The sequence below is a fragment of the Pempheris klunzingeri genome, chromosome 10, assembly GCF_042242105.1.
Source record: "Pempheris klunzingeri isolate RE-2024b chromosome 10, fPemKlu1.hap1, whole genome shotgun sequence".
Classification (NCBI taxonomy): Eukaryota; Metazoa; Chordata; class Actinopteri; order Acropomatiformes; family Pempheridae; genus Pempheris; species Pempheris klunzingeri.
In genome coordinates, this window is record NC_092021.1 from 13,582,723 (window position 1) to 13,606,944 (window position 24,222).

A 24,222-nucleotide genomic window follows, 5' to 3' on the forward strand; every position below is an offset into this window, starting at 1 on the left:
AGTATGGAGCGCTTGGAGGGTGTGTGTGTGTGTGTGTGTGTGTAAATAATGCCGTCATTGTAATTGAAAGGATATGTGTTGGCTAAGGTGTCCTGTACAGAATCATCTCTTGTGTCGCATTTTAATAGAAACCTTGAGCCAAGAATCGCTCATCAAAGGAAAACAGTGGAGCAAACCGGGTGATTTGTAGCATTTAATAGTAAGAAATAGCGAATCGATCCGTGTTCTTTGAAGTGTGCAGTCTTTAAGCTTGAGAAAATGTAGACATTGCTGGAAGATGTGCAGGAAACAACTTTGCGTTTTTTCCAGACTGTTTACATGACTCAAGCACATCAATTACACAAACTAAAACTAACGCAACTTGCATGCTCGATTGAACGGCACCAAATTCATTCAAAGGGCCGCATTATGAATCATGTCATTTTAACTACACATCCTATCGTTATACATTTTCCCTGTGTGTGTGTGTGTGTGTGTGTGTGTGTGTGTGCGTGTGTGTGGTCTCTGACAGCGTGGCTGCTTGTACAGATAAGAGCATGCTGAATGAATGCTGCTTCTGTCAGCTTCCTGAAGCACGAACGCTTCCACAAACACTGAGGAGCTGGGTGTTAAATTACTCTCTCAATTAGAATTCGCTTCTAATCTACAAGTAATTACAAGGTTGCATTTAATATTTTGAGCTAACAAACTCCACCACATCAGTGTCAATAAGGCCAAGAGAATCAAATGAACGATCCTTTGATCAACTCACAGAGTGTTTAAATCAATTTTCTGGCCTTTAAGATCAAGACTGTTACACTGTTACAGCCAGTTTTATGATGATGATGATGATGATGAGACAGGGAAATTAGACATCAATACTATCAGCCTCACTGAAAACAGAAAATAATTTTTAAAAATGTTATTGGGAAATCTTTATTACAAACTAATTTTTCAAATCGACCTTTTCCCCTCTACCAAAGTCAAATTTATTTTCACAACTAAATAAGATTCTAAGTCATACTTATGTATACTGGATGAGTGAGGAAGCCAAACACAGACACACACACACACACACACACATAGAAATAAAGTAATTATACACAAATACATCTTTAATTACTATTACTAAGTAAATTTCTCATGGAGAAAGAAAGAAAGAAAGCTGTGCACATAGATACTTATATAGAGGAACCTGTGACATCCTGAACACATCTGAGAATAACCCGCACCACATCCACAAACAATTGTCTGTTAAAGGATATTTCACGGCACCTACCAGTCATCTATGTGAAAATGCGACCTCAAACTGACACAAAGAGACGAACAGACAATGTTTTACTGGGATTACTTTTAACTCATATGGGACCAAGATGTATTGGAGGTGTGACGCTACAGTTAGTGTAGCAGATTATTCATATGATTTATGATGTTTTAGTGTGGGTGGTGTGATGATCTTAGTGAAAAGTATGGCTGTGAAGGTCTGAGTGGCAGGTGGGTGTTCCAGTATTTGATCTCTGTGTGAAGGAAAGCACGCCCTAACCCTAACCAGGTAGTTTTAGCTGCCTAAACCCAGCCAAACCTTCACCAAAGGGCTGGCAGACCAGAAAACTAATGCACTGTAGACACTGTGGTTCTGGCATAAAAGCATGTTATTGTTTTGAGTGATATGTCCTTAGGTTAGATCAATTCAACACATTAACAGCTGAACTTTAAATCCACCTCAAGCTGTCGGAAGCATCAAAGTGTGTTTGTGTGTGTGTGTGTGTGTGTGTGTGTGTTTGAGAGAGTGAGAGAGGAAGAAGCCGCCATTTATCTGCTATCTGAGGTCAAAATCTGTCTGTCTGGCTCCAAACCTCTGATTTCACTCTTCCATGTCGCAGACTTGAGTGAAAAACCTTCTGATCTTCAATGATGTCTAATTCCTCAACCCTGAGGGTTTGATCTTGCTTAATTACAGCTTGCACACACACACACACACACACACACACACACACACACACACACACACACACACACACACACGCACACACACAAAACACCAAACACACATTAAGATATATGGCCTATAAATACACACAGAGTTTGCTTCTGAGGGCGAAATCGGCTTAATTGCAAAAGTCCTTGTGGTAAGACCACAATCTGTGTGTGTGTGTGTGTGTGTGTCTGTGCTGTGCGTGCATGTGTGTATGGGGTTGTGTGTGTTGCAGCTGAAGAGATAAAAGCATTGATAGCACTTTTTTTTTTAAAAATCAGGAAATGAAAAGCTGACAAATGGCTGTGGAGTCCCTCAAGGCTACTCATTATGGGGTTAAAATGATGTGTGCGCGCGCACACACACACACACACACACACACACTGCTGTGTTTGAAGACTCTCAGTCTTCCGACACTCTGTTCTACCTCTTTCTACCCTCTCTCTGTCTCTCTAACCCTCGCTCTCTCTGTCGGGGCAGGTCTGAGATGAAAGTCAGCCCGAGTCTTTTGCCCCCCTGAGGGTATTAATCTTTTAACGACCACATAATCTCTAATAAATAACCCTTCTGTCTTTAGCTGTGTCATTACCAGGTAGAGTCTGTGCAGTTTTTTTGTGACACCGGTAAAAACAGCGACTGAACTGGGCAGCTCGTAGTAACAGCGTGTGAATTCAGTTCAGCTGTCTTTTTTCTGGAAAAAATTTTTTAAAGCCTTATTATTTTGAAATGTTTGCTCGACTGAATAACTTCCTACATTTTTTGCAACCTCTGTCCCCCACTCCCTTCATTAACTTCTCCATCTCTGTTTTTCATTTGGTTTCATTTGATTGCTCTTTTTGTCAGCGAAGGAAATCCAATATGAAATCCCACATAACTATGGGGAGACAATTTACTCTGCTTCATTAAAAAATGCACAATAACAAACCCGATGACCTCAAAAATTCATACGATGCAATTCAATGAGACCTAAAAGCAGACATCTTTCATCAAAGCTTCCTGGCCAACACTGACAGGGATAATGCCTTAATATCTTTAAAAATCCAGTGCAGAACTTCAAAGCAGTATTAAATCTGAATTGATGGACTGCAGCTAAATATGACAGCCGAATGTGATAGACTTGGCTAAAAATCATTATGGGGCTATTTAGACCCTGTGGGTGAAAGGAGGGGTTGCCATGTGGAAATTCCCATAGATCATCTCATAGAAACACACATACATTAAGTAGACAGGAACTGCCTCCTGCCTGTTACTTCTATACACTCTTCCTCATTTCTTTGGCAGTCAGAGTGGGCTTCCTCCCATAACTGCCAGTCAGTCTCCTCATCCTCATCCTTGTGTTGTGTGTGTGTTGCTGTAGCACTCTGTGTTCCTCTGTAAGCACTTTGTGAGTTAATTTCTATAATCAGAGCATTAAACAGTTAAAAGTGGACTGGCCATGCCCACTAAGTAAGTAAATGATAGTCTTGCTTTACAGAGAACATTTTTGGTGATAAGTTATATCTTATAGGAAATGATCTGTTTATCCTTGGTCAGCATTTGACAATAGTCCACATCTCCAGCACCACAATCATACTGACCAATATCCTTTGGTCTTTAATAAACAGCAGATTTTGACTGCACATTTAGGCCGGTGCAGGTTTTTCTACCCAGAGTGGCCGATCAGAATATCCCCAAGAACCCCCCCCCCGCGTGGAACCAAAGAGACCACTGAGGACATGAACCTATGCAGTTACGTGAATGTACCATGTGAATGAACCACATTTACCCTCTTATTTAGGTGTAAAATCCCAAAACAGAAATGAACCTACCTCATGTACATGTACACTATACTTTACAGCTACTACATTTGTTTGGATTTCAGAAAATCAAATAAATCAAATGTGGTGATAACAGATGAGAGGCACAAACTGCGGCTACACCAAACCAGTTTTGGACAGTAAAGGGACTCAGCCAGTGCCAACTTTAGCACTTTTGATGTTGTTGTGCAGTTTAACTGGATCATACAACACCACAGATTTTACATTGCTCTTTCTTGTTTTTTGTCTCTTTTTATCTGACTTAATTCCATTAATTTATTTGGAAAACATGCCGAAGAAGTCGCTTTCTCTCAGCCTTTCTGCCTGTTTCATTCTGTACCATTACCAACGGACCGTGTGGGAAATGGCTTTTCACCATCTGTGTTTAACCCTGTAGAGGATATTCATTCTGCCGCTTGATAATGACTTCCTGCCCGATTAAGTAATAGGCCAATCAGTGGCTAGGGAGCTGAGCCAACAAGCAAACCAATGAAGACGATGAAGAATGAGGTTTGAAGATGGTTTGTGGCCTCTTCCATAGCACTTAATTTCTGATGACAATTAAATCAGTAGCATGCGGATCCATGGGTCTCCGTCATCCTGGTTCTGGTATTTCTAAAAGGAAAATCTGTTTTCCATTGAAATCTTTCTCTTTCTTCTCGTACTTATTTTTTTCCCTTTCAAGCAACTTCCTCTTCTGTCTTTTATCTGATATACTGTAAATGTAATGATCCATAAACAACATATGCTATCAGTGTTTGGCCAAATAAAACGGTGCCTGTTGGGACTGGACTGCTAATACTGATATTGCCGGTGGCTTTTGTCAGTATTTGACATCTTTGGACGTTGACACAGTCAGACTGATGTCCCACAGTGAAATATCATTTTGGCCCCATACATCAGCTAACTGTAAACACACTCTCGCACACTTGTACACATAATCCCTCTGCTTTCAGGCCATAAACAAGTTCCAAAGTTAATCAGTGCTGTGATGAGGAGCTCTTTCGCTAAAGAAGCCAATTATGTTGTCCTTTTATAGACCAGGGCTCAACCTGCCAAATCCAAGCAAGATCTCAAACACATGTTGCTTAAATGCTGCATCTAGCTGGGTTTGTAGATACAAGAGACATACAGGAGATAACTAGCAAAAATTAAATAAATGCAGGATACTATGAAATTAAAGATAACTGATCTGACTTCTCACGGGTAATAAAACATCAGCCTAGTGTATGTTTGTATGTAAAACATGAAGCAGAAAACCACTAAGATTGTGGATTTCCCCCAAAATCCAGTTTCTCTGGTTTGTCATTTAAACCTCCAACAGCTCTGGTGAAAAAAACTCACTCTGAAGATTTTAACATATATTCTAACTTTATGGATGTTTGTGTCTCTGAGTCTATCAACTTTATGTTTCAGGTCAGATCTTCTACTCAAGTAGGTCTCTGAGAAAGGCCTTAAACAGGTCACAAAGTGAATACTCTAATTGTTAATTATGAATTATGAGGACATAATAATCAGAAAAGCTCTTCTTACAATTGGCTGTAACGATCACAAACAGAAAAATCACACCGTTTCAGTGAGTATAACACCATGCCATTACTCATTTATCAAAAAAACACCTCAGTTCAAGCGTTACAGTATGTTCTGACTTTCAGTAATAATTCCAAGTGAGTCTTAAAGAATTTGGCCGATCCACTGTCAACTGTCAATCCTCTTTTAAGTAATTATAAATGCCCCATCTGACTTTTTTCTTTCTAGAAGAGAATTATGGAGGTGGAATGCGCTGCTGGCATTTTGTCTCCTTTCGGTGATTTGGAGGCAGCTGGAGAGTAAATAGGGGGGTGGCGGCAGGACTGTCAGTCAAATTAGACCAACCGCTTTCACCTTTCGGCTGAATCAGACCACGAGTGTGTCTCAAAACATCTCTAAACAGAGCTCACTGATTGGAAAGTCATCTAAAAAAACCAATGGGCCAGTACTATAGTTGCAATGTACATTAATCATTATTATCTCATTTCCACACACGTTGCACTACTGTCACGTTCGTTCCCACTCTCCTCGCTCTTTTTTTTTTTGTTTATAAGTCTTTATCAGTGCTAAAGGAAGTCAAACTCACTGAACAAAGTAGCCATCAAGGCTCAGCTATCAGGAACTAAATGAGCCAGAGATAGACGAGTCTAATTTGCACCCTGATTACCGTCTAAGTTCGATGTGAAAATAAACCAATGATTAAAGTGATTTCCAACTTTGGAGACAGACGCCAACCTCAGACAACAGCTGGCCCTCGCCTGCTAACTAAATACCCATTTACTCCAATTCCATCCGGCTGCAGCGTCACGCTTTATCAGTGTGGAAATGTATTTTCACAGGAGTGTCAAAACACGCTTTGCAGGAACTTGAATTTCTACCGACAAATCAGACTAGAATACTACTGTGGCCGGGACGCACAAAGAGTATCTGCGGTAGAAAGACTCCGATTCACTTAAGATGTCACGTACTTAACTCCCTAAATAATGTGCAGATTTGAAACGCAGCAGAGAAACACACCTCCAACAGTATCGATGCATCCACGGCCTGAGCGCTAAATGAAATGTGTGTGTTTCTGTGCGTGCACATCTGTGTGCACGTGTGTGATGTTCCTTCATCTCTCTTCATCTTTTGATTGCTTTAATTACAGACTTACTGTCAGCTTCCCACTCAGCGCGCAGGAAAAACAAACTCTTAGGGTACATGAAAAGAAGTCTCTCTCTCGCGCACACACACACACACACACACTGGTGGTAACACACACCTATCCCAGCTCCAGTCAGTCAGTAGACTCTTTGATTCTCTGCCTGCCGGTGATCTGTCTTTCATCGTCTCCTCTCCCTGATCCCTTGTTCCCCTCTTTAGCTCTGCTGGGGCAGAACATCTCCCTGTCTCTGTCTCTGTTTATTTTGCTGTGGCTGTAGGTGGGAAGCCTAATCTGCAACCAGGAATTCATCTGTGTATATCACTGTTTCCCTCTAACTAACCTTCAATAAAAGGATTGCAGAACAATGCCATTCTCTCAACTAAAATGTTTATGTCATAATATCTTATGGGGTTACCTCTGTTCGATGATTTCCTTGTTTCTAGACAAAACAGTACAGTAACTGATGCAAATCAGCAGTGGACTATTTTATTTATTGTGATTACCACACAAGAATACTGCCACAGCTCTACTATAAATGACCCGACTTGTATAAATTTCATCATTTTATCAGCATTGTTCATTTCTGTTTGTTTCCAGATGTCAGCATTGCAATAATATACTGTAGGTGTGTGTTTTCACCCTGTGGAGATTTCCTATAGTAAATCTGAGTGCATCTTGTCTGCATGTGGACAGTTCTAGTCCGAGCAGCAGCTAGTCGTGATGGATAGATGTGGTTGTGAGGTCGGAGGAATCTTCAAAGCGCAAATCCTCGTCAATCCATTGAAGAAGTAAACAGTAAAGAATTTATCTTCCGACTTAGAAGGCTGAAAGTTGCAATCCAACAGAGGCGTTCATGCCTACTTATGGTAACACGCCACAGATCCTACACCCGTCTGCATCCAGGTGCCCCAGCTAACAAAATAATCCCTCACCGGCTTCCCACCTGCCAATTGTCTCACCAACCAAGCGAGAAACAGCACACCTTGGGATTAAACCTGCCATGCCGTGCAAGAGCTGTTCCTTTAAGCACCTGCCAGCACACAATAATCTGTTTTATCTTAAGATGAACCTCAAATATATTTGTGTATTATATCAACCATGATTTTCTGTTTTTCCAGGAATTAAGTGCCAGACTGGAAGAAAGTGATGACTAACTGACGTAGGTTCCCCATCCGGAGGACTCAAATTAGACCACAAACCTCAATTTGATTACGCTCGCTCCCTGGGGCCTACGTGGACATATGTTGATTTAGTATTGGTTTGTTGAACTGTCTGCACTGTGCATGGGGAAATAATAGTGGTGACAGTGAAACCGATGATTAGAAAGGTTGTTTTTTTTTTTCCCTTTTATGCTGCTTTGCTGGGATTGTTGCATGTAAATTAAAATATAATGAAACGCAGCTACCTCTCATTTTGTCAGAGACCTCCTGGAAGCCCCTTGGGGAGTCCTGAAGTTCCACCGTCTTATCCGCAGACTGTGAGTCGTGCAGCAGTAAAGCAGTGACGAGAGATTCAATTTACAGCCTGTATCTCATAAGGAAATTATTTTTTTGTTCTGTCAGGGTAAAATCCCACTGATAGAGGTAAAATGCCTCATACATTTACTCTATCAGTCTTTATCTATCACACATTAACGCCAATTTCCACTGCGTTTAGTGATCTCAACATGAAATATACTCAAGTTTGAATGCATTATTAATACTTTGTCTATTTTCTGCATCAATACAAAACTATATTTTATTTTATTATGCTGTCATTTTGGAATTTACTTTAAAGCAGGAACTTTTTATGTTTTTCTATTGAAAATAATAACGCACATTTTATGAACGGTTCCTTTTGATTTACTATTACAACCTTTATGCTCAGTTTGACTTGAGTGCTCCAAAACTGAGGCAGAAGTATTTGAGTCACATCTTTTTTATTGCTTTTCCCAGATGTAATAAAAGTCTTAAAACAAATGTCAATATGCCTGCAGGGATGAAATTGATAGTGAAATTTTAGTTTGTTTAGATTTATTTTCTACGCTAGATTACCCCTATAAATAAATCTAAAGGTCTTCCATTCTCATAGATAATGATTACAATGCCGTTCATTAACAATTACTGGGATTAATGGGATTACTGTAGTTCTTGCACGTGGTGCTGGTTCCAGTAAGATCTTTGGATAAATGCCTCCAACAAACAGTTGTGCCATAAATTAAATGCAGCAACCCGATGAGCTGAAATAACTTCACTTCCATAAGTAAACTCTCTCTTATGCGTTTAGTAGGATTTCTTAGATGTGTGAAGCATTATGAAACATTCAGCCCCAACAGGCCTCCTGAGCTCTATAAATTTCTCGACGGGGGGAAATGGATATGCTGTGTGGATTGGAATCAGCTGTGACATAAATCTCAGCAATAAATTTCACAAGAAAAACACAAGAGTCCCTTTCCTTCCTATGATATCACTCTAAAATCAATAGGGTTATTGTGTGAATTCTTGTACCGAGTAGCATTTAGCGACAGAGCGGCGAGTGAGTAAACAAATTATCCATTCATTTCACTCTAGTATAGGATGATCATGACTACAGGCGCTGGCTTTGTTAGTTTTTCTGCCTTCATCCCTTTAATCCCCAGAAACCATATTAACTTCTTTTGAAGATGAGTTACACTCCCTCCCCTGTTTCTTCTCTCTGTCTCCTTCGCCTTTCTACCTGTGAACATGAAAGATTCAATGGCAGCAGAGACGCGTTACGCTGGGGGCTGCAGAGGGGGGGAGAGAGAGACACAGATAGAGAGATAGAAAGAGGGAGAGAGGGAGGAGGGGGGGGATGGAGACGGATTGATTTCCACCTCCAGCAGCTACAGTTCAAAGCCAGCCAGCAGACTTCAGAGGCTCGGCAGGACCCGGCATGTTCCCAGCCGGGCCAAGCTGCCTGTCTGCGGGCAGGACTTCCCCCAGGGGCCCCGGGGCCCGGGACAGTCAGGCGGCACCAAAAAAACAATTATGCAGACAGAGGAGAAAGGTGTGCAAGGTCACAAACGCACACTTGCTCAAACACACAGCCACAAATACAGAGTCACAGGCAAACCCCTGACACATCATACTCTATTACTGATATGTCTTATTTAGCAGCATTAAAATGAGTCACTATTACTAAATTAATGACCCAAACTCCTGCTCACACTGATCAAAATCATCAAAAGATAATAAAGTCAGTGTTCTATATGTTTGGAATTCAAAAATCTCAGCCTTGTCAAAAAGCAGCTCAGGCCTAAACTGTGAAGCAAGTGATGTGCGAAACTATCTCATTTGACTTCCACCTTGGGCGACAACCTTTGCACCAACACGCAGGCCTGCAGAGCCTCTCACACACTGCAGAATGTATATGGGGATGCGCTTGTTACACACAGGCTGAACTTAAAACACATGTTTCATGTAGATGACATTCGTGCAATCGATAATATTGGAAATATATTCCTCAAATCTCATGCACTTGACAGCAAACGTGGATGCATCAGTGGCCTGAGGATGTACTCTTTGGACAGTCACAATCAGCTTGTCAAATAAATAGTATGCCATCCAAACCTAAAGAAAGTAGTAAGTAGTTGATATAGTAACTGTAAACTTTAATAAATTCATAAATGTTTTTTTCTTTTGATATGAATGATCTGTATTTTGTCACACCCCTAAGTTTCATGTAGCACACAGCAAAACAATCCATGCTTATTTTTCTTTAAAAGTAAAATTACGGTTTGTTTGGCATAATAAGTGCTGCTCAGGAATTTCCCCGAAGTCTTGCAGCAATCCGTCCTCGCATTCCTGAGAGCGGAGCTGCTCAGACGTCTTACCTGGAGCTCAGAGAGGGGGGCACGCCGGTCTGGTTTCTCCGCGGCACTGCGGGGTCTGCTGGCGGGCGATCAGTCCCGGTGATCGGTGATCAATCTGTAGCGCGGTGTCGGGCAAGCATCGCCGAGGGAGCGGCTGTCTACGAACTTTTTACTCCACACGGTCCAAGTTGTATCTCAGCCTCCACTTTGGGTGCATGTCGGTGTATCTGCAGGCTCCTCCTTGATGAGGAAAAAAAAGTGTGAAGTTTTCTCCGCCCTGAATGACAGACTGATAAACGTGTTCCAGGTAGTACAGGACGATTGACACGCTGCAGGATACGACTCAACTCCACCACCTAGTGTTCATATGAGTGTAGTGGCAGAGCCGTGAACTTGATGTCAGTGATCAGGTGGATTTTGCACTTGCTGCATTCCTTGACAACAGCAGATGCAAACCTAGGTTTTATTGAACATATGAATATTAATCTGTATCCCCCAAAAGAGGTTTGTTTGCATGTAAATGCAGTGTGCACATAATATGTCATATAATATGCACCACACTAACTCAGGGTTATCAGATACGGCTGCTGTGTTCATATGTGTTACGCATGTTGCTTGTCTCTTACTCTCTCTCTGAATATGTAGATTTGTACATGTGAGTTTACTGTACATACATGCAGCCCTATATGCTGTTATTGTTTATCAATTAATCTGCAGGTTATTCTAGTTTCTTATTTAAATGCTGGAAAGCTGTGGAAAATGGTCATCACGAGTTAGTCCAATCAATCTATCTATCTATCTATCTATCTATCTATCTATCTATCTATCTGTCTATCTGTCTATCTGTCTATCTGTCTATCTGTCTATCTGTCTGTCTGTCTATCTGTCTGTCTGTCTGTCTGTCTATCTGTCTGTCTGTCTGTCTGTCTGTCTGTCTGTCTGTCTGTCTGTCTGTCTGTCTGTCTATCTATCTATCTATCTATCTATCTATCTATCTATCTATCTATCTATCTATCTATCTGTTATAAATAACTAAATATTCATATAGCTAGACAGAGAATAAATGCATATTACTACTATTGATAATACGGTCCATCACTCACTCACACACACACACACACACACACACACACACACACACACACGCACGCACGCTGTTTCAGATGATAAAATGTCTTTGAAACAGAAGCTATAAATTAGTTTGAGTGTGCCTGTGTTTGTGTCTGTGTGATGTGGATGACTGGTGCCTGTTGTCTGAGTTGGACTGAAGCTTGGACTTTAGTCTTCCTCCTCCTCCCTCTTTCCGCAGTGTCTCCTTTTCTCAGCCACAGGAAGGGTGAGATAAAAGAGGGGCTTTGAAAACACTGGGTGTCCTGTAATTACTTACTCTCCCTCTCTGTCTCTCTGCCTCTGTCTCTCCCCCTGTTCCTACTTTTCTTTTGCTCTTTATGTCCACCTGCTCTCTCTTCCTTGGTCACTCTCTCTTTTTTTTTTCTGTCACTTTCTCTGTCCCTCTCTCAGCCCGTTCCCTTCTCCCGGTCCCCGTCCTCCCCTCTCTTTTCTTCCCTCTCTCTGTCTCTCTGTTTCTCTCCTTCCTTCAGAGGCTCATTGATGTCGATCCAGGGGCTTCCTGACTGAAAAGGAGGATGAGAGGAGAAGAGATTAGATGAGAAGAGAGGATAAAGAGAGGATGAGGAGAGGATAACAAGAGGACTGATGAGTTCTGCTGAGAGAATGATGGCTGCTCTGTCACACACCGGACAAAAACACATATTAAGCAAAACCTGTATTTACTATGATGGATGGTGTAACACAAAAACACATGCAACTGACTCTGCATAAGGTGAAACGGGGTAAAACTAGATAGGATATGTTGACATATTTAATATATGAGGCGACACGGTGAGAGCTGTTATACACAGGACGTAGTGTGACAAAACAGATTAAAGATCAGATATGATGAGTTAAGGGTTTACCTGTTAAGGCAACATAACATGTGAAATGGTATAGGATCGCATATCCTTTGGATATTGCATGATCTCTTGCAGCATTAAATAGTAGCATACAGCAAAAAAAACATTTCTTTAGATGATTCATTTCATAAATCATTTGTCAAGTGTTGTTTTGAAGCTTGTGGGCCATATTGACACATAGGAATAGCATAACATGGGAAGCTGTGACTTAAAGTCACTGTGATTTACATTTCCCAGCTTACCCGGCATATATTGTGCTCCCCTCCTGTTTTACTAATTTGTTTTATGGGTTTGCATTTGTTAAATTGTGCCAAACAAATAAGGTTTGGAGTTGTGATTATTTGGCCCATGAATAAATTCAACCATTAAAGGAATATTTTTAGTCTCCACGAAATCTTAAGGTCAACATGCATTAATGTTGGAGATCAGAGTTTTAAAGATTCAGTGTGGTGCAGCAGCTGTCACAGACTGGCTATCCTTTTTTAACCCCCTTCAGCACCACATCAAAGTACTGTAGCTCAGTGAAGATAGCAGTCAGTGGAGGCCTAATTTGCTGCTTGGTATAATGAAGTTGGGGTAACTTCAATTTGCAGCAGAATCATTAAAAACAAACTTCCTCATGCTTTTTCATGTGCCCCAAGGAGGCTCGAACTCTGAAAGGAGAAGTTGGAAATATGGTCTAACCGTTTTCCGCTTTTCAAGGATGAAGCCGATGCAACGGAGGTTAAAAAGAAAAAAAACGGATTCAATACTAATATTCACAGTGGTGTTTTTTTTAATGATATAGCCAAAAATCTCATGGTGCTCTCCCCCAGCACTCAGAGGACAAACACATGCTGTGTGAACAAGTTAACCTCCCACAGACTCTATGACCTTGTTAGCACCTCTGTTCGTATCCCCCGTGCACATTGTCTTTGTGACACATTCACATTCTCTAACTACTCTTCAACAAGGAAGCAGAGAGCCGGTTGCCATGGTAACTGCCGTGTCAGCTAACCTACTTTTGCATGAACGAAGGACATTGGTCGATGGGAGAGAGGTGTATGGTATAGGTACGTGGATCTACACATGCTCACCGCACTCAATCCACATATTCATTATATTTGAATGACAAACAGGATTTAATCTTTCTCAACAGCAGTCAGTAGGAGAGCCCTTGTGTTTGCAGAGAGATGATGGACAGATGGAGAATTATTATTAATATCATCAATAAGGATGAGGAGTGCATAGGAGTGTGATGAAACTTTGATGAACCCTATAGGTAAATTAGGTGGATGCAGAAGAAAATGGTCGTAAAAAGTAGAATATGAATCCAGTGTCGAGTCAGATTTATTTTCGTCGTTCATCAACGCTCGAATTTCATTCAAAATCTACAAAACCTGAACATGTTGTTATAAATATGATAAAACTGACGATGCCAACACATTTCTGCACGTAGAGATAGAATTATGAGAGTGAAGCTTATGACAACGTTTATATAGCCCTGTGTCCACATGAATCGTTACAACACTGATTCATGACAGACGTAACGTCACAGCATTTACATAACATGTACAGCACATGCATCACTGCAGCATGTGGTGTGCATGTGCATTAATTACATGAATCACTGTTGGACAATAGTGACATCGCACAGAGCCGTTTAACCCTTGTATCTCCAAAATGCTGGTTACCGTCCTTAATTGACACGTGTGCAATTTCAACAGCACCCTCCTTTTGTCTGTTATTAACAGCACCGCGTCCATCAGGGTGCCCCGACCATGCCGCTTAAATGGATTGCAAGGATTTCCATCCAATAATCATTTTTGTTCGCTTCTCCCTGTAGTTCCCCTCTAATTCTGAATCATTGGCTGTGAAGAATTGTATTAAGCAGATGAAACACGCTGGGCATGAGACATGAGTGGTTATGATAGAGAGAGAAACCATGAGTTTGGGCTTGTTGCCAGCACTCGTGGGTCATTGCACTAGTGAGGCAATCAAAACCAAGGCTTGACAACAACAACAACAACACACACACAAGTTTTTAGTGGCTGAATTACTGCGGCATTGCAATGTTCTGCAGCCATGGGGATACAAACAAATATATAAAGAAAATTGGCAGGTCTCTGTAGATGAAATGCAACAGCTGAGCTCAAGATCTTCAAGTTACCCCATTAATGGTGCAAAAGTCTTGACCTTCACTTGATTTTAGGAGGGTTTTTTTTGTAGAAGCACCCTCCACGTCTTCTCTTTTTTGGATTTTCTGGCTGCTAGAAAAGATTAAGTTTGTGCTGCTTTGATTTGCATAACTTCATGACACGTGTGACCACAAATAAGGTCAAATCAGTTAGCACAGATTTCATTAGGTTATGTGTATTTCAATGTATCCGTTGTCATCGCCTGAAGCATCATTCAGTCTCACAATGTGTCTGTGTGTTAATGTCTTCATGAGACAAAAAGAAAACCTTTGTTGTGAATGGAGTTAAATGCTGCGGCTTTCACACTGCGCACACACACCCATCTCACACCCTCTCTCCTTCACATTGTTTGCCTAAGCAGTCCACCCTCTGCTTTTCGTCGTGGGTGGTAAGTAGCGGGCCCACCCCTCACCCAGGAAGGCGTCACTGTGTCACACAAACACGCACGCACACACACAGATTTGGCTCAATCACTCCCTATCCCTCGGAGGCTGAATGTGAGAGCAAAGCAGGTCTGAACAGGTGGACAGGCAAAGCAAGCCTGCAGTCACGGCTGAGAAACAACACACACACACACACACATATTTCCTCCTTGTCCTTTAAGTGTGTCCATCACATAGCGCATGACAGCATTTATCCACAAAGAATAACTGAGTGGAAATGCTGCAGTTTTAACTTGATCTTATAGTGTTTTAAAATCCCATCACTTGATTGAAAACAGTCCTGTGTGTCGTCTCTAAATGCATAGTGATGTGTAATATTATATCAGTGAATTACAGCACAGTGGCTACACCGTTTCTGCAAATCCCTCTGAAAGGTTTGAGTAATTAACCAATAATATACCTTTCACATATTACACTGTACCTGATGATACTTTGTAATGATATAGTTTGTTTGATATTGTTTCACTTCACCACAGTAGTTGTAACAGTTTATAATCCCTTCAGATACAATAATTACTTTGCCTCATATTCTTCATTTGCATTTCTAATAATTCTAAGAATACCAGCATTAGGTGTTGCAGTCTTTGTAGTTCATATGATGGGAAATTACAGAAAATGTAAACTGTTTTGGAGAAGCAAATAAGATCAGTTTATGGCCACCAGGCGTCGCCAGAAACCAATTTTTTTCCACAAACCCTCGTTTTTCATCTGTATGAAGTCTAGTTAGTGAGGTAATGAAAAGGATGTCTGCGCCTGTCAGCCAGGTTATCACAAGGTGAGACGACCACATACAATAGAAGCCAAGTCACTTATGTTGTGATTTGGTGTTTGGTCGTTAAACAAAGTGAAGCTACAATGTCTCAAACCCCCTACACATCAATGCTGCGTCCTGCTCAAACTTGGGTGACATCTCTCAGAAACATCGCCCTCATATCGCCAGTGAAAACACTGTGCGCCACGGCCATGTGAAGGGACACCCGCATGCTTAGACTGGCAGGCTTTTGGTCTGTCTTTGTGTGCAATGGAGATGACAGAAAAACCTCTCAACTCCCTCTCAGGTTTTGTTAGAGACACCAGCACTGAGTCTGATTTTTAACCACCATGTGCGTAAAAGTGTGAGGCTGGTAATCACTGAGCGGCTGTGGATCTCTCTCTCTCTCTCTCTCTCTCTCTCCGTCTCTCTCTTTCTCTGTCTTTCTCTCTCTCTCTCTCTTTCTGTCTCTCCAGGTCTGTATCAATCCGTCTCTGGTGCGTGAGCGCGCGCGGCAATTCTGATCGGCGCGCGGATGATGATGATAATGATGATGATGATGAGAGCGTGACCTCACCGCTTTCTGCACAGCTGCTGGAGAGAGGGGGAGACTCACAGAGAGAGGAGAGGGAAGCGAGGAGCAGAAACCACGCTGAGGGAGACGGAGAGAGAGGTACAGAGCAGCGGACGGAATTTCTCAACACAGGGGGAAGCACAGGGCTCTGCGCGCGGGGAGTCCTGTCGTGGGGGGGTCGGTCGGCTGCTTCCCACCGGTCCGTCTCCCAGAATGTTCTGCGCCCCCGGTTCATTTCCACGGTACACCGACCAGTCGCTGCGGCGTCCCCACGGACACTGAAGCCCAGATGCTCACCCTCTCCGCCGACATGGACGAGTCTTCGTCGCTGCTGGATCTGCTGGAGTGCTCGGTGTGCCTGGAGCGCCTGGACACCACGGCCAAGGTGCTGCCGTGCCAGCACACCTTCTGCCGCCGCTGCCTGGAAAACATCGTCAGCTCCCGGAACGAGCTCCGCTGCCCGGAGTGCCGCATCCTGGTGGACTGCGGGGTGGACGACCTGCCGGCTAACATCCTTCTAGTTCGCCTCCTGGACGGTATCAAGCAGCGGCCCCAGCGAGGGAGCGGAGGAGGAGGAGGAGGAGGAGGCGGAGGAGGCAGGCAGTCCCTGGCCGGGGGCTCGCTGCAGGGGTACGCAGCCGGGATATGCGCTTCTCCCCCGGGCACTGCGATCAGAGAGCTGCCCGTGGCCATCAGGAGCTCTCCAGTTAAGGTTGGTTACTTTCCCCTCCATCCACCACATGAGCCAGTGTGTCACTCCGTGGAGAACTTCACACCCAAACTATGTTTAATTGTTTCCCCTGTCCTATGAATCATTTCTCATTCACAAAAAAAAAACCACACACTTCCCAAAATACGACTTGAGGGTTTTGCGAGTTGTCAGGAGCGCCCTCTCGATTCGGCACGCACAAAACCTAATAAGTTTCAGGTCGGTTCCCACTGTGCTGCTGGCCGGTGTAGCAGCAGAATTTTGGTGGAGGAGGATTTGGAGGACCGCTGTGCAGGAGAATTCCCCACTGTTTGTCTCTGATGTTTGCTGGAAATGGGAAACAATGTGTTCAGCATGCAGATATCCAGCTGTTGTGTAGTCATATGGATGCAAATGTTTAGACTGTTCTCTGAATATTCAGGCAGTCAGACTGATTGCAGCATGGATTGTTTGATAACGAGGTTGAGGGGGAAAAACAACTTGGAAGCAGAGTCCAAGTTATGGAAACTGGTGACGGAGAAAGAGAGAATAAGAAAACATTGTATTCTCCAGGTTTTGTCATATTGTTGCTGATGACACAGATATCTTTTGACTGATGTGCATTGATTGTTTTGCTGCATTATCACCAGTTGTTCCCCTGATGTGAGCTGCCCTGGTATCATAATGAGATGCCACTATAACTGAGCCGAACCAAGTGAGCGACAGGGGAAGAGAGACATACTTTAGACAGACAGACTGAGAGGTTCACCTGCCTGTGATGCCTGTCGTTGCCGTAGTCCTGGTGAAGCCCAGTTGCCCACGGGCTGCAGCTGTGTGAGGTTTCATAACCCCAGCTCAGAGGGAGAGGAATGGAAAGCATTGTTTACTTGCTGCGCAGCACATCCAGTGCACTGTCTCGTGGCTATAATGTGAGACGTGTTGAAGAATGTGGCTGTAATGTGGCAATTAGGTGGAAGAAAATGTTGGTCGTCACTTTGCCTCCAACTGGAATCTAAAATCTTGGAGTTGTGGAGAGATCGAACTAGTTTTATTGCAGCTGCACACATGTATTTCAAAGCTCCATTATTATGCACTGCAAAAACTAGTGCTACAATTAGCTGACAATTTTTTTTTTTACTTAATTAGCCCATATTCAGTGCATTAATTACTATTTTCCAAACCTGATGTCGATCTAAGTATGTGTGATGCAAACCTAACAGACCTGAAGAAGGCCCATGAACAAAGACATATTCTATAAAATATCAACATGTACATTTTGTCTGACTAAGCTGCCACGAAATCCACAAATATTCAACACACAATCACCTCCTCACATTTCAGGAGGTGTCGACGTAGAGCAGAAAGAAACACTGGATTCATGTTCTTTGCAGAAGAAACAATAGTCATGACTCACTGGCAGCTTTCCTTACTTGTTATTCTTAAAAGAAAGACAAGGTTTCCACACTCAACGCTTCATGTTGTGACCTGCTAAGACAGATATACTGTATTTGTCTAAGGTGAGCTTGTGTTGTGTGCTCGCTGATAAATGCAGCAGGATTCCTCCAGAGTTAGAGTGCATGACGGTGGCAGCAGGCAGGTTCAGTCTTCATGTTTACCCTCTGCAGCTTTTTCTCTGAGTTTAGTGGCGTCCCCAATGAGAGGGATGCAGCGAATAATCAGGCTAAACAAAGACGTTGCCATCAGCTTTCACCCCTCCCTCCCCGCTCAGTACAACAGGACTCTAGCTAGCCATTGATTGAAGCAGTGGAGCGCTTTGGTGTGATGAAGTGCAGCAGCAGTGAGCAGTCACTCGTTCAAGGCGATGAACAGGAATCCAAACCCTCAGTGACATTTCCACTAACACTTAACACTCAATTTCAATTCACTCAATAAAGTTTACCGGTCCCTACTGGCCAATTTTGATGCCTGGCACATGAAGAAAAAAAAAGAGTCATGTCAGGATATGGGCTCCTAATGATGGCAACCGTTTAGTAAGCCAATAGTAAGCCATCTTCATGTGTAGGGGTGTATTTATCAACAATCTCTTTATGTTTAGACAAATGTGCTCATCATGAGTTCCTTTAGAGCCCAAAGAACGTCTTGAATTAATTTAGCATGACTGGCAATTTAAAATCCACTTTACAGAGAAAAGAGAGAAAAGAGTTCTCACAGTGGAAACACACACACACACAGAGAGAAAAAAATATAGATACATATATATATATATAAATACAGACCTACCCACCCATTTCCAGTGGCGCCATGTTTTTAAGGAGAGTGTTGGGAGAGCACTCCACTGTGGACGTAGCCTTTATTGGCAGTAAACACACACACACACACACACACACACGCACACACACACACACGCATGCATGCACACACACATACACACACCTATAACCCATTACCCTCTGCAATCCCCTGCAGTCACTTTGCCCAAGTCTCCTCTAGGCTCCCCTGGGACCAAAGCTTGGTGATGAAAGTGTGAATTAATCTCCTCTAACAGTGTGAGTGTGTGTGTGTGTGTGTGTGTGTGTGTGTGTGTGTGCATCCGCCTGCACACAATGAGCGGGGGTCTTGCAAAGGGAGTTAAATCTGTCTTTGAGTGACACGCTAATGCACTACCGCCACACACACGCACAGTTATTGAAGGAGTCACACGGGTCAAACAGAGCACTCTACGTCAGGTATTTAGGATTGTAGATGAGAATGAATGTGTTGCTATGGAAATAGAAGAGGAGGCAGGCATGCTGAGTCAGCAGCAAGACCAGCTTTACCCCCGCTGTTTGTGCTCTTTGAGCCTCTGTTGCCAACTTTTTGTGCCAATTTTGACCAATAAGAGTTTATCAAGGCTGATCATTTCTTTTCTTCTCGGAAACAGACAATTTGTGACAAAGTGATGGTAAACTGAAATCCCTGCCTTGTAAATAATTGGCTTGCATTTTTCATAGGATTTTTTTTCACCCAACCTATTTAGCGTTCTGTGCTGTGCTGAGTCAGATACAGGGCTGAGCTTTAATTGCTTAGTCAATTGTATCAAACTTTAGATTTTTTCTCGTCTTTGTCTTCGTTTCTTTGCTCTTTAGTTTGACCCCAAAGGAGAAAATGTTGAGTCTGTTAGCAGTTGATGACTTTGGCGACCCCTTAACTAGTCCCTCATTTGCTGTGTCGTACATCAGCTGATGCAGAGATGACTCGCCACTTGCGGTGAGTAGACGCATACAGTATGCAAACAGAAGAGCTGTTTTAGCAATGTAACAGTGTCATGGAGACTGAATAATGGAACTGGAATATATTTGTGTCAAAATTAGTGGTGGATTTTTTTTTCTGAATAGGACAAGATGTTTATGAGGAACCTGCAGTCTATCAGTCGACCAAATGGTGCTGCCTGAGCTTAACAGGAGGCAGGAGAGTGAGTCTGATTTCTCTGACGTTAAACTGGTAAATGGTGTGATTATTATCCAGGTTTTTCCAGGTCATTAGTAACATAAACTGATACTACACACCTCCTGTAGCTGTGGGAACTGCTCATAATACCGCTGCCAAGGAGGTTATGTTTTTAGTCCTGTTGGTCTGTTTAAACTGTTGGCTGAATATCCCAAAAATGTGTCATCAGATTTCGATTAAATTTGGTGGAATTTTAGGCGATGGTGCACAGATGAAGTTATCTCAGTGATGTTGATGGCTTTTCAGTGCAGTGAGTGGAAATTGTGTTTGATATTCTTTGGTAGCATTTTGAAATGTCTTGCTTTCACCCATTGAGACTGTGAACTGAGCGGGATCGTGCGTCTTCTTCTTCTGATATTTGTGCAGACAGAAAGAAAATGGCAGATGGTGGGAATATTTCTTCAACACGGGATTTCACAACTTTCTCTGAACAATAAAGCAACATCGGCTCTTCATCGCCATCAGTGCATACAGCATTGATCAGTGGCCACATGAGTTTATTTACTAATGCCAAGTTTGTAGCCGTGATTGTTGAAATGAAATCTGCATGGTGAGGATTGGGCTTGTTGCAGCGAAATGCAGGTCCAGCCCGGGTGCTTAGACTGTGAACACAGAATCTCATCTGCACAAGATAGATGCACAGACATTAAGAAAATGGTGACCTGTGGATTTTTTTTTTTTTTTCATACATCATTTCCTGTGTCATTTGGGATTTTAACGTGTCAAAGACACAGGATTTATACCCGGCTACATCACTGTTATTACATGCAATCAGCCACATGTTCGCTTTGTGTAACCTGCTGCATCTATCACTTACATGATTTTAAAAAAATTTTTTTTTATTACTGATGAATTTGGAGGCTTATGCAGCCTTGGTGGAGGTGTGTTCTCTGTAAAGTGATTTCTAGATTGTGTACTTGTTTCTATGCTCACTAGAAAAACACCTCAAAGGAAATAGCGGCTCTGTCTTTTCACCATATGTCCTCCTGTACTTTTCCTGCCAAATCTTGGCCTTGGACAAATGAAACACGCACAGAGCCATACATTCATAGGAACATTTTACACAGTTATAGTCTCATTTTTACACAGCATAGCATGCTTATTTTAGAATGATATTTTGAGGTATATTAGATCTTAACTGAATTGTAGAACTAAGCATTCAGATAAAAGAGAAACTCATGTGAGCTCACCTAGAAATGTGTTTGATACTGAATCTTTTAAACCATTATTTGCTTTGATTTGATCAGAAAGGTGTCAGAAAGGTTCACCAAAATTAGAAGTTTTATTAGATCGACATCTAGACCGCCCTGGTGGATGACTCTTAGTGATTCATGAATGTATTGGCCACTATGGTTGGACACCAGAACGCTGACAATCAAAATGTAACAACAAAATCAATTTGTGTTAGACACACAGCGATGTACTGCTCAGTGATCAAATATGTGATCAGGCAAACTGCAGCATATCCCCGAGGGTAGCCTCAGCTCCTATATTCTGAACACACACAGTTTTGCCATCAGATCCCATTACCTCAAGTGGGAGAAGCCAACTGCAATTTGCTGCTTACACTCCGCCCGTCCATTTCCCATCAAAGCCGTGGGTCATAATGCTCCTAACCCTTGATCTTCTCCCTTACCTGTATTTACCTGGGGTTGCTGTGGTGGCGACCAAGGTTACCACGGCAACGCACTGCAGCAACGACGCCACCTTCTTTCATCTCTGCAGTGAGACATTGCCCTGCCCTGTCATTCCCTCTTGTGTGTGCGTGCGTGTGTGAGTGTGTAAGGATTATATGTGGGTCGCGGAAAGGAAATAGTCTGTTACCAATCCCTGTAATGATCCTTTTAGACATGTGTCTTTTGTGTTATATTGTACTGGGGACACACACACACACACACACACACACACACACACAAGCTAAAACCAAGTCTTTTAACAACAGAAGCCCTCTTAGCAAGCATGATTAACCAAAATGTCCTCACAAATACAGAAATATGAAAGCGCACACGCACACGTTCTCACACAGTCACCACATTTTCTCCTCTACAGCTCCATTCATAGTTAATCTTGATATCTCCGCAGCTTTACAATAACACTGTGTGAGAGAGGTTCATTTTTCTGCGTTTTTTCTCGCACACAAACACACATGCACACACACAGACATGCGTGCACGTTCCTTCACATTCATTTGTGTTATAAACTGCCGATGTCGTGCAGTAAACAACAAGCTCTCAGTCATTACCTCCACATTACCCCCTGACTTCATAAATACTGAACGAAGGCCTGACACTGTAGGTGGATTCACACACACAGCTACACAGATACACATGATCCATCTTCTCAAGTCTGAGGATGTCTCTCTGGACACATCTCTCTCTCTATGCGTGTGTGTGTGTGTGTGTGTGTGTGTGTGTGTGTGTGTGTGAAAGGTCTCTCTCTGCCTTCTCTACCTTCTCCAGCCCAGATTGTTACATGAACACGCATGCACAAACACATCTTTTCCCTCTGTCTGCTCTTTACTCAGTCTTTCTCATCTTCCTCTTGCTTCTCCTCTGATGTTTGTGTGAGGAGAACTTAATTAATTTCAGTGTTACCACATAATGATGCTTCCCTCCTCACACACACACACACACACACACACGCATGCTGCCATTTAAGGAGTTAAAACTAGTGGAAAACACTCTGTGCCTCCTGGGATCTCTTGGGAATTATGCTATTTTATGTGTGTATGTGAGCGCATGAGTTTGCACCAGTGTGTGTATGCAAATATATAGTATGCATTCATCTAGTTCCATGCTTGTATGTTTGTTTACCAGTCATATTTCTCCCCAGTAAACACGAGGCACAATTGGATTTTGAATGGTTTGCTATGAAGCTGCCCACAGCCAGTGTTCAAAATTTTGTAGTTGAAACTGTTTTCATGCCAAAAATTACCGTGTTAATGTTTCCTCCACTATTTTACTCCTGGTCACATTAAAAAGGCTCGGAAACTGTATTTATTTTTTACTCTCCTTTGAAATGCAGGGTGGCATTAAGATTACAGTATCAACAGGAAAAATGAAATCAAATTTTCAGTTGATTCACTGGTATCACTGGTATTTATGCAGTGAAGAGTGGAAGGCAGCAACAGCCGGACCAAATAAGATCACCAATAAATGATCTTATTCTACTGTTTGAAGACTTGGTTAATATCAGCTTGTGGTGAAACTGTAAATAATAGAATGTGAATGTGTGTAGTGCGAATCATGTTCTTGTTATATTGGCCAGGAAACATCAGTTTATTTGCTTGCTATCCATGTTGATCAAATCAGTTTTAAAACACAGCTTTGGCTATCGTGTTGATAATATAACATGAAGATCCAGCAATGCCAAAATAAGCAAACTTCCTCCTCTTTAGCAGAAGGAGATTAATCCCATCCACTCAGGTCCAAACCGTGAGGTCATCTAACCAGCTAGTACAGTATGTGACTTGTATGTACTTTCTTTACGTAACAGTGTTGCCCTAACTACTTTTGTCCATGCTGCCCTGACTCTGGGTGATGTCGTCCCACATTAGTGTCATTATTGGCCCTGCCATCATCCTGCTCTTACAGACATGGAGAAGGAAGGACATGGGTCAGATGATGGATTGATGGATGGAGGCAGGGTGGCGGCCGAGGGCAGCTTATAGCCTGGGTAATGGTCCTATGACAAAGTGTGTGTGTGTGTGTGTGTGTTGTTTAGTTTGGGGGGGGTGGTTGATGCATAATGGGTGTTAAAGCCTAAACAAGCTTTGGAGCTTGACTGCCATTCCCACGGGTGTACGAGTGGAATCCCATCAATCCCATCCCCCAGCCGCACAAATACACACATGGACACACACACACACATTAGGTTAAGGGTTAACCCCCCTCACTTCTGGTCCTATTGTTACTATGGAGATGAGGGTGAGATG

The 24,222-nt window shown here is 42.5% G+C and overlaps 2 protein-coding genes across 2 annotated transcripts in view; one reads left to right on the plus strand and one right to left on the minus strand.

Moving 5' to 3' along the window:
• edar (ectodysplasin A receptor) overlaps nt 1-10,304 on the minus strand; it is a 36,285-nt gene extending 25,981 nt beyond the window's left edge. The window contains exon 1 of the mRNA XM_070838350.1: nt 10,257-10,304. The gene's annotated coding sequence lies outside the window, so the exon portion shown is untranslated. The remainder of the gene's footprint in view (nt 1-10,256) is intronic.
• Nucleotides 10,305-16,360: 6,056 nt separating this feature from the next.
• LOC139208469 (E3 ubiquitin-protein ligase SH3RF3-like) overlaps nt 16,361-24,222 on the plus strand; it is a 90,232-nt gene continuing 82,370 nt past the window's right edge. Inside the window, exon 1 of the mRNA XM_070838159.1 lies at nt 16,361-16,865. Coding sequence (XP_070694260.1) covers nt 16,443-16,865 — 423 coding nt within the window. The 5' untranslated portion in view covers nt 16,361-16,442. The remainder of the gene's footprint in view (nt 16,866-24,222) is intronic.